General features: G+C 42.3%; 1 protein-coding gene across 2 annotated transcripts; it reads right to left on the minus strand.

The window, feature by feature from the left end:
- Window positions 1-1,361: 1,361 nt before the first annotated feature.
- LOC311358671 (uncharacterized protein C3orf38 homolog) lies at window positions 1,362-13,898 on the minus strand. 2 transcript variants are annotated; one of them, XM_084478782.1, is made up of 8 exons: window positions 13,735-13,898; window positions 13,474-13,649; window positions 6,958-7,053; window positions 6,675-6,770; window positions 4,791-4,886; window positions 4,508-4,603; window positions 4,219-4,424; window positions 1,362-2,401 (listed from the first exon to the last, which is right to left on the minus strand). In XM_084478782.1, the coding sequence occupies exons 1-8, from the start codon at window positions 13,871-13,873 to the stop codon at window positions 2,062-2,064; spliced, it is 1,245 nt and encodes a 414-aa protein (XP_084334908.1). In that variant the 5' UTR covers window positions 13,874-13,898; the 3' UTR covers window positions 1,362-2,061. The 2 variants fall into 2 exon arrangements, with proteins under 2 accessions (XP_084334908.1, XP_084334909.1); XM_084478783.1 differs by lacking the exon at window positions 6,675-6,770.
- Window positions 13,899-14,093: the final 195 nt, after the last annotated feature.

The following is a 14,093-nucleotide window of genomic DNA, read 5'->3' on the forward strand; positions in this document are numbered from 1 at the left end:
AGAGTGGCGTGCCCGCAGCCAAACCACCTATTAAAATGCAGAGCCGCTCACAGTCATAAAGACAGAAGGCGATCAACTTGATATTATTCTTTCTGGGAGGGGGGTGTGGGGAGGTGACATTTTGAGATCAATAGCTGAAGTGGTTTCCCCTTCCCACAACTTTGGCCTCAGTTAAGTAAAAGTGGTCCACCCTAGTCCGAGATATTAACAGTTCCAGAGGCTTTTTAATGGCTGCCAAGAATAATTCCAATGTAACATTTCACCACACAATTATTCCAGCACATTTGTTAACCCGCTGTGCTCTTTGGCCTGGCTAATGTGATGAGTGAAACAGTCAATGTATTTAACCAATTGAAAAAGAGACCAGTATTGTCAACATCAAGCAGTTTCTGTTTGTCTTATTCAAGATATAGATATTCAAAATAATATTTACTGCATTTGGTAATAAACCACAAGTATATCCATTTGGCTTCAGAACATAACCAGGAAATTACTTATCTTGAAAGCATCTTCAAAAAAGAAGTGCATTTGGCAAATTCAAAAGTCTTTCTTTACGCCTATGAATAAACAAGATGGAAATTTACCTACAACAAAACATACTCACTCAAAGTACAAAAAAATCACAGTTGGTGGGAGGCAGGTAAATTACACATAAACCCTCCTTGTTTATCCATTTTCTAATTCAGAATAGGTTATCAGGGTTTGGGTTTCAAGTTAGTTTGTAAACTAGATATTGTTAGTTTAAGATAAGACCAGTCTGTGTATTTCCCTCACATGACCTGGAGCTAGGCTACTGTAACTCTGCAAGTCAAAGGAGGCGGCTAACAGAAAGCAAATGCTAACCCAGTAAACTCCCTTTCTGGATGTACAATGATGAATATGGAATAAACAACACGTGTATCTGGGAAAGACATGGCAATCCCTTTCTCTGTGTATTCCTTTAATTGAACGTTTTTTTTATTTGAGCTATTTCGAGTTAACTCTTTCCTTGTTTTCATGTGAACAGATACCCTTTTAAATATATATTTTTATTTTCTGGTGATCTATCCAGGTCTAAGAGCTGCACCTTTCCTGCCTTTTAACATCCCCAAGTTGTATCAAATGCTAGGCTTATTGCAAAAAACAAAAACTGAGCCGGAGTCTTGTTTTCCATACTCATCCAGGACTTGTAATTCAAAGGGTTGCTTTTTTCATTGTTCAAATTTGATGAATATTACTTTTTGTGTTGATTAAAACTTTATCCATTAGAATAGATTAATGACAAGACTTTTTGCCAGAGAGTACATATAGAGTACTAGGGGTGTCAACTGGACCACAAAATGTAATGTGATTATTGTATCGCAAAAATTAAGAAATTCAAATGTATTTAAATATTTATTGCAATGTCCATCAAATAAAATAAATCATCAATTGCATCAATAGTGTGGCCATTATACTATTTAGAGACTACTGTTGTAGTATACTCTACGTCCACAGGGGGAAGCAAGTTACAATTGCGAGAAAAGGGTTAGGGTTAAACAGATTGTTAGTGCTTGAATCAATATCAGTATCCAAACAAAAAAAGGCATACTAATCTTTGCTGTTTCATCGCAAAAGCTAAGAATAAAAAGAACGGAAATATCTTTCTCGTGCTCCGTGTTAGGATTGTGCAGAGAGCCCAGTATTAACCATAACCAATAACCATGAACATAATTAAAAAGAAAATCATTTTAAAACGTTCAGTTCCTTATCCACACTCAAACCAATAAACTAAACTCTAATTAACAATGTTAACATTGTGAACTCCGCCACCACCCGCCCTAATTGGAGGATTCTGAACAGACAGAATGTAAACAAACAAAAAATCATTACAATTTAAAACTGTTCTCTCTGAATAACCGTATGCGAAGAACTAAACTTTACTTAACCCCTGACAGAGAGAAAAAAAAATCAGTAATTGGTGCCTGATTTCCCCCTTCCGAATCTGTCCCAGTCCCGCCCTGTGTTCAAACTAAACCATGCATCTGTATTATGAGCCAGAGCACCCACACCTTTGGCTTCTAAATCTCAAAATTATTATTATTATGTAAAGCGGCGTTTCAGCTCATCAAAGTCCCACCTAACGTTTCTGATAAGTAAATCTGTAAACTTAATCTTCCAGTTTGTTTGTTTTTTTGCTTTTTTTTCCAGGCAGATGACACCAAACACCTGCTCGAAGTTCCCCAGGATGTCGTTGGACGGTGGACGCCTGATGGTGCCGTCCACGGCGACAAGAGCCAGCCTGTGCAGGGGGTTTACAACCCGGTATCTGTGGTGCTCCAAGCTGGGGGAGAAGAACAGCCCTTCCTCCCTGACCAGCGACAGCAGACAGGAGTTAACCTGGTCGGCACCCTGGTACAGCCCCACATGTCGGACGATCATGCTGTACACAGGGGCGGTGGGGTGGAATGTCAGTGCTTTTTTTAAAGAAAGGTGTACAACCAACAAGAAAAAAAAATACATAGATGTTGTTACTTAAACCCTCATTTGTTAAGAAACATGCACACATTTAAACAAATGTGAAAAGTTAAAGGTGTCATTGCACCGTTTTTTCATTAATTCTGCGTTGGTCAATAGTAGCAATAAATGCCCTGTGAGTCGGTTTTGGTGAAAGAAATGCTCTGGTGCTCCTGTTTCACACTGTTCTAGTGTGGTGGAGGAGGTGGGCGGGGAAGAACGACCCGATTTTGGCTTATTCATGACATGCAAATGACTCGCCTCTGATTGGCTAACAGCACTGTCCGTCACAGTAATAATACCAATTCAACTTACAGAGAGACACACAGAGAAAGGGTGAACGAGAGAGAGACAGAGAGGCAGAATGAAAGAGAGAGAGAGAGAGAGAGAGAGAGAGAGAGAGAGAGAGAGAGAGAGAGAGAGAGAGAGAGAGAGAGACAGAGAAGGAGAGAGAGAGGGAGAAGGAGAACCACTGGGCTCCTTCTGGGTTTCTGGTTGATTGAATACAGGAGAAGAGCTGCCTCGGGGCACCGTGTCCGGGGGGCCGTGCACCGCGCTGTTCCCCGCGGTTGCCGTGCCCCGGGGATTGAATACAATACGGGGACCTGGCTGCCCTGGGACACGGCGGAGCTCAGCTCAGGCCGCCGCGGTGCCCAGAGGCGGCTTTTCTTTCTGTATTCAATCGTCATGCCCGCGGGAGTGCACCACCGGAGTCCGGGAGCTCGGCCGGGGCACAGTCGCCGGGGGACCGCGACCGCGGGGACCGGCTGCCGTGCACCGCGCCCGGGAGCTCAGCTCCGGCTGCCGCGGTGCCCCGAGGCGGCTCTTCTTTCTGTATTCAATCGCCGTGCCCGAGCCGCGTAAATGTTGAAATAGTGGTAATGTCCGATCCAACCATTTCTTCCTCAACTCTTATTTCTTGGCCAAGAGACGCAACGTTGCCGCCAAATAGCAACAGCCGCAAATAGCACAGGCACAAACTCAATACCGTCTTCCCGTGGGCCGTAGCAAGCCAAGGTGGGCGAGGCCATGAATACTAATTCACCAACTGACGTCAGTTGGTGAGGCTATTCAGATCCAAGCGTTTATGTGTGTATTTTCTTTAATTTGCTAATGCAGGCAATCGAAGTAGGAGAACATTTTCACGTTCAGCATGCATATGTAACTCTGAGTGACCAATCATATTTCAAAAGGAGGTGTAATAAACGGTTTCCCGGGGAATGAGACCTTTAAGACTGGCGGAACATTTAATGGTGACGCCAACTTTAATAGTTGGCATTTCACCATTAGGCCTACACCACTTCACCATTACAGGACTATCTGTATACAGGACTACAATGTAAAGACCTACTCTTTCTTTGAACTGAATGTGTGACCTTTTATAGACAGTAATTGCTACAAAGGTGCTACAGAGCATCTTTACACTGATATTTGGAGCTGATACTGCTTTGCTCCCTTTACATCATAAAAATTACACAATGATAACAAATGTTCCAAGTCTCAATTTAAAAATGGAACATTGATTGAACTGTCTGTAAATCATGTAAGGAAAAAATCTATTTGAAAAATCTAAAAAAAATTATCGCGGCCGGACGATATATCAGTCGATCACTACTTTACACCTTTAGGATGCATGTCCAAAACACATTTTCAGAAATTACAATAATCAAGTTTTGTATTGTATATTGTGGAGGAAATGTCAGTTTTAAAGAAATAATAAATGTGTTTAATAAATAGTTGTACCTAGATGTTATATCTAGTTTTGCATCTGGGCAGAAAAGTTGTGGTCCCCAGGCTCCTGGAGGGGGCTTCTGATCCAAGGAGGGGTTCTGGCTGTTTAGGAGCTGAAAGAACCAGCGGCAAAACTGTTCACCGGACTGATCAAGGGACGCCGGTATTTTTGTGGACTGAATCTTTCTCTTCAGCTTTGGGCCTTGAGGGGACAACTCCTGAAAGGTGAAAACAGTGATGGGTCCATGCAAATCATACGTCAAGAATGTCACCATCATACATTGTATAAAGGTGCACTCACTGGCTGGTCCATTTTTGGTCTCTTCAATGCGTGGGATTGACCCGCATCCGCTTTTGTTGCTGCTTGTGGGAGTTCACTGCGTTGTCCATGGAATTGCTTAAAACCGGGAAAGATATTCAACAGGATTCTGCACGGTCCACCAGTACTCACTCAATACGTTTACATGACACTCGAGAAAACCAAATGATTGGGTTAGTCCGACTATGATTGGGTTTTTAAGATGCATGTATACACCTTATTCAGACTCAAATTGGACTGTGTGATTGTATAAAGGTGCACTCACTGGCTGGTCCATTTTTGGTCTCTTCAACGTGTGGGATTGACCCGCATCCGCTTTTGTTGCTGCTTGTGGGAGTTCACTGCTTTGTCCATGGAATTGCTTAAAACCGGGAAAGATATTCAACAGGATTCTGCACGGTCTACCAGAGGGGTGTTCCAAGAACGGAGGTTTAACAAACACAGAGTTAACTCTGAACTCTAGGTTGATTGATCCTGTGCCGACTAACCCAGAGCTGTCGGTTCCACAGCACCGGTTATGAATTAGTTCAATCAACATGGGGTTGGTTAACACAGGGTTGTGCGCGTTCACGGCAAACCTATAAAGACGTGATGTATGGATCATGGAAATCCTGATCAAAATGGCGAAACGGGCCGCATATTTTACCGATCTCGAGCAGAAATTCAAAGTGGACGATTATGATATTGCTATTCAAGGTACTAATTATTCTTTTTCCTCCCTCAGCAACTAAAGAATAAAAATGATGGAAGAAAAGTGTTTGGTGTTTTTTTTTTTTTTAATTGAAATGATTTCTGCAAATGTGGTCTCGCATCCTTTGTCAGCCCTTACAAACATTTGCGGAATGTGTTCCTCCTCGAGGAACGGGTAAGGTGGGGAGGCATCTCTTTGCGCAGAGTGGCTATATTGTGGAGGACGGCGCATGCAACAATTACATCGCATGCCCGTTCCGGACAAACTCTTAGTCCACGTAGGCATTGGAATCTGGACTTCAATATCCCGAATGTATTTTCAATCTTAACGCGGGTTCTGCTGTGTGCCAGGTTAAATGTTGTCTGTGGTCCAGGAGCGGGATTAGGGTACGGGGTAATGAGCGTCGGGAGGCATGGATACCCTCGATCTCCTAGGAGATCCCCATCGAATTGCCCTGCGATCAAATAGGCCTACAAACTTTGAGCTATCTTGCACAAGCACAACAATTACATGAGGTGTTCATAATGCAACGCACCCTGTTGAAATGTATTGCTCACATTGGATGTGTGCCATCAATGCACCCAATTACATTAGGAAATCCTGAAATATAACACCCAGATGAAAAGTCAACAAGGATCATTTCGGAGCCATTTGGGAACACTTAAAGTAGATAATGTTGACCTGCAAGTTGGTGAAACTCCATTTTCATGCGTCTCGTGGGTTTACGGCCTGGAAAAACGATGAAGTTACGCAACAACCGCTTCAGCGCAAGACAGACGCACTGAGCGGCAGACGGTAGCTTTGCCTATGTGCTCAGCATCTCCTACACTGTACAAAAAGCTACCCGTCGCAAAAAAACGGAAAGCTATGCAAATTGTTTGTAGTGAACTGAGGGCAGATCCACGATTGGTAACATTTGCAATGTAGGGTTGGAGATGGCTATTTAAATATATCAAAGTGATCACGTGAAAAACTATATCTCTCCAGCAAAAAGTCATCCGGAAAGGACAATATGTCAAGCCGTGGTCTAATTAATCTCTGTGAATTGCACGAATTATTTGCGCTCCAATATCAATAGGCTAACACGTAAAAGCTGCGATAAACGTGGGTTTAAATAGCCTACTCTGAGCAAAACCGGGTTATCTTCCAAACTTAACCTGCGCAAAACCTGCTCCGACCAGGTTTGATTGAGAGCATATGTTTCTATAGCAACTTACATACCGTGTTCATTTTGGAACGGAAAACCTAGGGTTGCCGCTAACCCTGGGTTAACTTAGCTGGGTAAGTGATAAAACCGGCTTTGTGGAACACCCCTCAGTACTCACTCAATACGTTTACATGACACTCGAGAAAACCAAATTATTGGGTTAGTCCGACTATGATTGGGTTTTTAAGATGCATGTATACACCTTATTCGGACTCAAATTGGACTGTGTGATTGTATAAAGGTGCACTCACTGGCTGGTCCATTTTTGGTCTCTTCAACGTGTGGGATTGACCCGCATCCTCTTTTGTTGCTGCTTGTGGGAGTTCACTGGGTTGTCCATGGAATTGCTTAAAACCGGGAAAGATATTCAACAGGATTCTGCACGGTCCACCAGTACTCACTCAATACATTTACATGACACTCGAGAAAACCAAATTATTGGGTTAGTCCAACTATGATTGGGTTTTTAAGATGCATGTATACACCTTATTCAGACTCAAATTGGACTGTGTGATTGTTTAAAGGTGCACTCACTGGCTGGTCCATTTTTGGTCTCTTCAACGTGTGGGATTGACCCGCATCCGCTTTTGTTGCTGCTTGCGGGAGTTCACTGCGTTGTCCATGCAATTGCTTAAAACCAGGAAAGAAATTCAACAGGATTCTGCACGGTCCACCAGTACTCACTCAGTACGTTTACATGACACTTCAGAAAACCAAATTAGTGGGTTAGTCCGACTATGATTGGGTTTTTAAGATGCATGTATACACCTTATTCTGACTCAAATTGGACCGAATCGGGTTTCTCATAGTCGGATTAAGACCCCTAGATTATTAGATTGAAAGTCCCATTAGCCGTGCATGTATACGTTCAATCGGATTGGAAATGGATTCTGGTTCTGCACAGGCATGAGATTTTTTCCCGAGGCCGTGAGCCAGAAGTAGAAGGAGACGCTAGTCGTGTTGTTGTCGCCATCGGAAAACGAGAAACTGTGATTTATTTTAAAAGGTTGAAAAGAAGATGGAGGAAGCCGGTGTCGTGTCAATGTAGTTACCCCCGATAAGAATAGTATTGTAAAGTAGTAACTTCGGGCACATCTGTCAAAATAAATTATTTTTTCTTCTGACGTGTTTACGATCTTTATTCATTCATTGCGCTGCGAGTTGTTGCTGGTGACGTAAAGAGGTCAGCCGTGGCTCAATTTCCACTAGTTGAAATGGGTACAGTGCCACCTATCGTACCATAGTAGTGCTTTGGCCAATGAATCGATTTTCAAATCAATAGATTAACGTTTGTGCGCATGAGCATGAAATCGTGTGATACCGGGTTGTAACATCTCGCGTATTTCCCGAAACGTTCTTTGCTATGAATCTCTTTCGTACGTCGTTCGTTGGTGAGGTTGGTCTGAAGCGCTCGTAGAACCTTCTTAGCTCTACCGTAGTGATGTTTCAGCTCCTGACACTCGTCTCCGCCACTGTACAGTAACCTTTAGAAATCCCTGTTGCGCATGTTCATTCCAAGTTCGCATCTGTAGCCTAGTCTTCTAAATTAAGGAAATGATACTGGGAAACAAATAAACCATTATAAGCAACGAGCGAACTTAATAAGAAAAATACTTTTTTCAACCACCGCCTTTCCCTTGACATTTAGTTTTCACCTGACATATGCGACAGATGTAATTAAGGCAACATGGTCTCACAGGAATCTGTGAAATGAGTCTGTCTACGTCCCATATAGTGCTATGGTGCTTGAAGAGCATTGATTGTGTTACTATGATGGACAAAACTGAAAAAAATATTATTTTATTTAATATAAGTTTTTGTTTCCTCCTGACCAGTTTTGATTTGTATTTCTGGTTTTATTTATTATTTGATGTAGTGCCTATTGCCTAATTGTATACCCAGGTGTTCTTTAGTTGGCATTGTTCAGTAAATCCATTTTCAAATCCATTTCTTCCATCCATTCAGTATATTGTTCTAGAGCAAACACTTTAATGTGGTCTTTTGAGTTGCGCTGGGGTTATGTTGTTGCTCCCTGTTGTTGGAGAAAAGGCACATTGAAATACAATACTTGAAAGAACAATAATAGCCTTGACTGTCTGCTCAGTTTGATTGTACACTATAATTTCTCACGTGAGAGAACTTGGGAAAGTTCCTGTACTGACTAAGTCCTAAACGTAGTCTAGTACTGGTTGCTAATAACGGCGAAATTAAGTTTAGACGTGCGCCCAGTGCGCTCGAGCATAGAAAACGGAGAGTTCAGTAGTTTACAATTATTTGACAGGTTTATTTTCTTCCTATAGCATATCGAGCCAATAACTGTAACTCATAATATATGGAACCAAAACAAACAAAACCGAATTGCTCAACACCAAGGCACATAACATATAACATAATATAGCCACACTGGCACAGTCGAAAACTGTTTGCTTCCCAAATTAGCAACACCTGTGTCTCAGTCTCGTCTAGGTTAAATGGCCTACCTGGCCTGACCCGAGGTCGGCTGAACCACAAACACACACAGCCCCCTAGTGGCACAGGGCAAAATTACATAAAATAATACAAAATGAATATGGCTCATACAGTTCCATTTAAATAGGATATATTTGTTACATTTTTATTTGCAGGCTGTTATGTGCTACTGAATCAACCAGATGGCAAAGCATAGTAATGTTATAACCAAAGGGCAGAATAGAAATGTTTATTTTTTTAAAGTTATTTTAGACTACCTTGATGCATGCATGGGTATCCCACATTGTCCCACATTGTCCCACACAAACGTAGACTTTGTCCCACATCTGGTGAATTGGGATCTAACTATGAGACATGACCTGTTGCTACATGTTGCCATGCAGATCTCCCTAACCCGTCCTGCCCACATTTTTTGCTCAATGTGCAAAGGGTGTGCAGCCTCACCCAGCCCCAGAATGCAATCAGTCTGACTCGTTCCAGGTGAGGCTGCCTAAACCAGCCATCATTCTCTATAGGGTATAGCTGGAAGGTGACACTAGACACCGCCATTAAGTTTGATGCGTCAACAAGAGAGCAGGAAGCAGGCATGGTTTTGCATGAGGCAGCCATGCAAAACTCCCTTTTAGTAACAGGTGTAATAGTACATGCGTTGCAATTGTGATACATTTCAGCCATATTATCCTCACATAGCCACAGGGAGCAGCACCGAGCACATACAGTAGATAAGAGGTAATATCCTCACATAGTCACAAGGGGGCAGCACCGAGCACATGCAATAAAACTGCAACACTTGTACATAGTCAAGAAGGGGCAACAACGGACACACAGATGAAGTGAGCAGGTTTAAACGTTGTAGAAGAAGCCTACCTTTACCTGTCTATATAAGCACGACTTTAACTTGACGTGGGGGGGGGTCTCGAGGTAGTTTCTCCCGTTGTCTCACTCTACCGTCGGGGAGTTTGGAAAGGAACGAACGCGTCTCTGCTTTTTTTTTTTTGCCGGATGTGTGGTGTGTGTGCGTGTGTAAGCAGGCAAAAGCGTGTGTCACAGTGAAACAGCAGTGTTGGCAGCTCTGCAATAGACCAAAACCTTTAACAAATAAAGTGAGTTAAAAGCGATCTTGTCTCGTGCCCTTTTCTTGATTAAAAAGAACATAACACCAGGTAGAAGGGATGTGTGCATCACGCTTAAGAGGCGCCATGCGCCTTGGCTTGGCTCCTCACTAGATGGGTTGATCTTTGACCAAATCCCACAGCCACCATTTTGACTTGTTGAGTCTCTACTTTCATGTCAAGCCCCACCTATTGGCCAATCGTGCTGTAGACAGGGGTGGGGTGGAATGTCAGTGCTTTTTACACAAAGGTGCAAAACAAGAACAAATTAAAACTGCGCGCAGTGATGAACGGGACCTCGTACCGGCTTGCGGTTGTTTTAAAACTGCGCTTCTTTAAAACTTGTCAGCGCACATGTTACGACGGCACGTGACGCAGCCACAAGCCGGTGCTCGGTCCCGTTCATCACTGCGCGCAGTTTTAATTTAAATTTTTCGCGAACTTATGTAATTTTAACTTTTTGCGAACTTATGTAATCTGTAGAAGCAGATGAGATTAATTCCCTAGGAGGAGTTTGTTGAAATACAAGGCGAAAAAGTGAAAAAATTCCATTGAAAACGGCCAAATTTGACAGCACGCCACGGACATGCCCTTCAACGTACAGTCACACTGCGTTGGTTCAGCTCCATTTTGTGACTGCACTGACCAATTGTGAAGCAGATCCGATAAATTTCCTAGGAGGAGTTCGTTCAAATACAAGGCGAAAAAAGCGAAAATAAGACCACCGAATTCAAAACGGGCAACTTTGACGGCACGCCACGGACACGCCCTACAACGTACAGTCACAAATAACACGGCGTTGGTTGAGCACCATTTTTTGACTGTACATAAAAAATTTAGAAGCAGATCCGATAAATTCCCTAGAAGGAGTTTGTTCAAATACAAGGCGAAAAAGTGAAATTTGCCGCCTAGAGTGAAAATGAAAAAAAGAAAATTTCCGACTTCCGGTAGGTTTTGGGGCATGGGTCCAAGAGGCTTTTCTGTAGGTATTGGCACGTTGTACGTGCATACCGAGTTTCATACATATTAGTGAAACGTGGCGCTGGGGCTGATTTTTAAAGTTCCTGTAGGGGGCGCTATAAATATGACAACCACTAATTTTGGTATGTGAGCTACAGGCACCAATCTACACGTGTCCTGTGAATTTCATATTCATAACTATTACGGTCTTCGCAGAGTGATCGACCCTCCTCTGGCGGCCATGTTGTTTTGCCAATCAACTTCATTTTACTTGAGCAGTTAGAACTTTGGTCCCCAATGGCCACTGAGTTGGTCCTGCTCAAATCAAACATTGCGTCTATGAACTGTGGCTATTTTAGTAACAGGCCACGCCCATTTCGAAGCCACGCCCCATTTGAAAAAATGTTGACTTTATCTTGTTCAACAACTTTAGTAGAGGGGTCCAAGATCATAGGAGTCCAATTCATGTAGATATGTGCAATTGACTATTTTCGGGGTGAAAAACACACCCCTTTTAGAACACAATGGCTCATGGGTACTTTCTACTTTACTGTAAAGACTAATCCTTATTTCAGATTGAAGATAATGGGTCATAGATGATATGTGCCAAAGTATTTTTGTGAAAGTCGAAAAACCTGGGATCCTTGGGGAATTTACTGTTTTTAACTAAATTCAAAATGGCGGGAAATCTGGCTACCGGAAGTGCTAAGTTAGTATCTGCAAATTTGTTCATCATGAGGATTTTCATGTGTGGCAAAATTTTCATGAGTGTAGGTCCAATGGGTGACGAGTTATGCTTGTGTAAAGGTTGAAATTTTGGCATAGTTGGTATAGCGCCACCTTGGGGCCAATCTGAATTAGACGGCTAGAATATCAAATTTTACAGCAGTCCCAACAAATGTGCCAAATAAAAATGAGTTTTCGTATATGTTCGGGGGGGGGGAAAAATGCAGTCGAAGTGGCCTAAAAATAATAAGAAGAATCTGACCAATAACAATAGGGACCTTGCAGGTTCTGCTCGGTCCCTAATAATCTGACCAAAAACAATAGGGACCTTGCAGGTTCTGCTCGGTCCCTAAAAATAATAAGAAGAAGAATCGGACCAATAACAATAGGGACCGAGCAGAACCTGCTCAATATATTATTATATATTGTAATAATAAGAAGAATCGGACCAATAACAATAGTTATTGGTCCGATTCTTCTTATTATTACAAAACTTGATACAGTAACAACATTTATGTATATTTAGTATATTTATGTATATTTAGGGACCGAGCAGGTTCTGCTCGGTCCCTAAATATACATAAATGTTGTTACTGTATCAAGTTTTGTAAAATTATATCACTGCACCTTCCTCCTTTTCAGAAATTCCGCCGCATCGTTGGAGTAAGAAACAAATGCTTCCATTAAGCCCGTAATAAAATGATTATTATATACAGTATATACAACTTAGAGAGTACAGGCTCACCTAGTGTGTGTATGTGGAAGGTGGATGTACAGGCTCACCTAGTGTGTGTATGCTGGAAGGTCACACTGGACACCGCCATTAAGTTTGATGTGTCAACAAGAGAACAGGAAGCAGGCATGGTTTTGCATGAGGCAGCCATGCAAAACTCTGTGTTGCCAGGTAGAAGGGGTGTGTGTGCATTATGCTTAAGAGGCGCCATGCGCCTTGGCTTGGCTCCTCACTAGATGGGTTGATCTTTGACCAAATCCCACCGCCACCAATTTGACTTGAGTCTCTACTTTCATGTTAAAACCGGAAAATGCAGCATGTCTCGTTGGCTCTCAGTCAAAGCCACTTAAACGACTTGTAAATGCAGGGTTAGCTGTCGATAGGGTATATAGAAATGATTTATGCAACATCTAAGACCCCGTTTACACGTACATTGTTATTTTGAAATTTCTTACGCAAACGGTAGCCTGGAAATCCAGACCCACAGCTAGAAAGCTGTAGGGTATGGCAACGAGTAATGAAAATGGCCCAACTATGATTATAAAGGTTTAATATTTAAGCAATAGATCACGACAGGTTGTGGAATGTGCTCATTATACCAGTTAAGGGGCGTTGTCTTAACTGTGGTAGCCTATAATACAACATATTTTTAGGCTTCAGTGAACTATGCTATTGCTTTTATATTAAATAAACAACAGTTCAAGTCGCAGAGTGATACGGAAATCTGTAAACTGAATGGGCGTCATAGCTGTGTGTATACGCTCATTATACAACAGTTGGGACCCAATCAGATCGCTTGATTTAAGCCACCCGTTTTATAATGGTTATTTGATATGCGGTCGATATGCCAATTCGTTTTGAAGGAAGATTAACTTGAATAAAGTATGAAATGGAAATAATTTCTGTCGCTTCGCCAATAACATCGATGTCCTTTACTGCGGTCAGCCCCAGAAAGGTAAAAGGGGCATTCACAAACTCTACCATAATAATGTAATTGTAACCCTGAATAGAAAATACCCCCCCCCCCCCAAAAAAAAAAAAAAAACTCACCTTTCCATCCGACCAAAACTTTAAGGTCCTTTCCACCAGCAGTGGTTTTTCACTGTTGGGTGGCACGACAATTTTCTCCTTGGCGAGGTACAGTAAAATAAAACCTCGCTGCACTTTCCTCCTTTTCAGGAATTCCGCCGCATCGTTGGAGTTTAAAATAATTGCTTCGATTATTTCTGTAATAAAATGGTTAAATTATTCGAGGAGTTTGCCACAGCTGTAAACATCCTACCTACAAAAGTACTCGTAAATGGATCTCACCTTCGACAGATCCTACGAACAACTTCTTACTATTGGTGACTGTATCCAAAAGTGATTGTAAATCACTTTCGGACATCATCCTCAGCAGCTTTTTGATTCCAGTGCGCGCTCTCGACGATAGTCCTGCCATCCTTAACATAGCCTACCATTATGGTGCGTTCGAGATGCATCGTAATCCTAACTCTACGATAGTAACGTTTCGGTTTCGATTCCTGACAAGTTAACAGGGTCGGCACCCTGGTACTGTAAAAAGCACTGACATTCCACCCCACCCCTGTCTACAGCACAATCGGCCAATAGGTGGGGCGGAATGTCAGTGCTTTTTACACAAAGGTGCAAAACAAGAACAAAATATACAT

The sequence above is a fragment of the Micromesistius poutassou genome (genome assembly GCF_964030765.1).
Source record: "Micromesistius poutassou genome assembly, chromosome: 14".
Lineage (NCBI taxonomy): Eukaryota > Metazoa > Chordata > Actinopteri > Gadiformes > Gadidae > Micromesistius > Micromesistius poutassou.

Bases quoted from the DNA above. Each gene is read 5' to 3' on its own strand.
- LOC311358671 (XM_084478782.1), bottom strand. From the start codon at position 13,873: ATGTTAAGGATGGCAGGACTATCGTCGAGAGCGCGCACTGGAATCAAA. The intron at 4,604-4,790 runs GTGAGTGCACCT...CCCGGTTTTAAG, and splicing joins GACCAAAAATGGACCAGCCA to CAATTCCATGGACAACGCAG. The intron at 2,402-4,218 runs GTACAACTATTT...CCCTGTGTACAG, and splicing joins AAACTAGATATAACATCTAG to CATGATCGTCCGACATGTGG.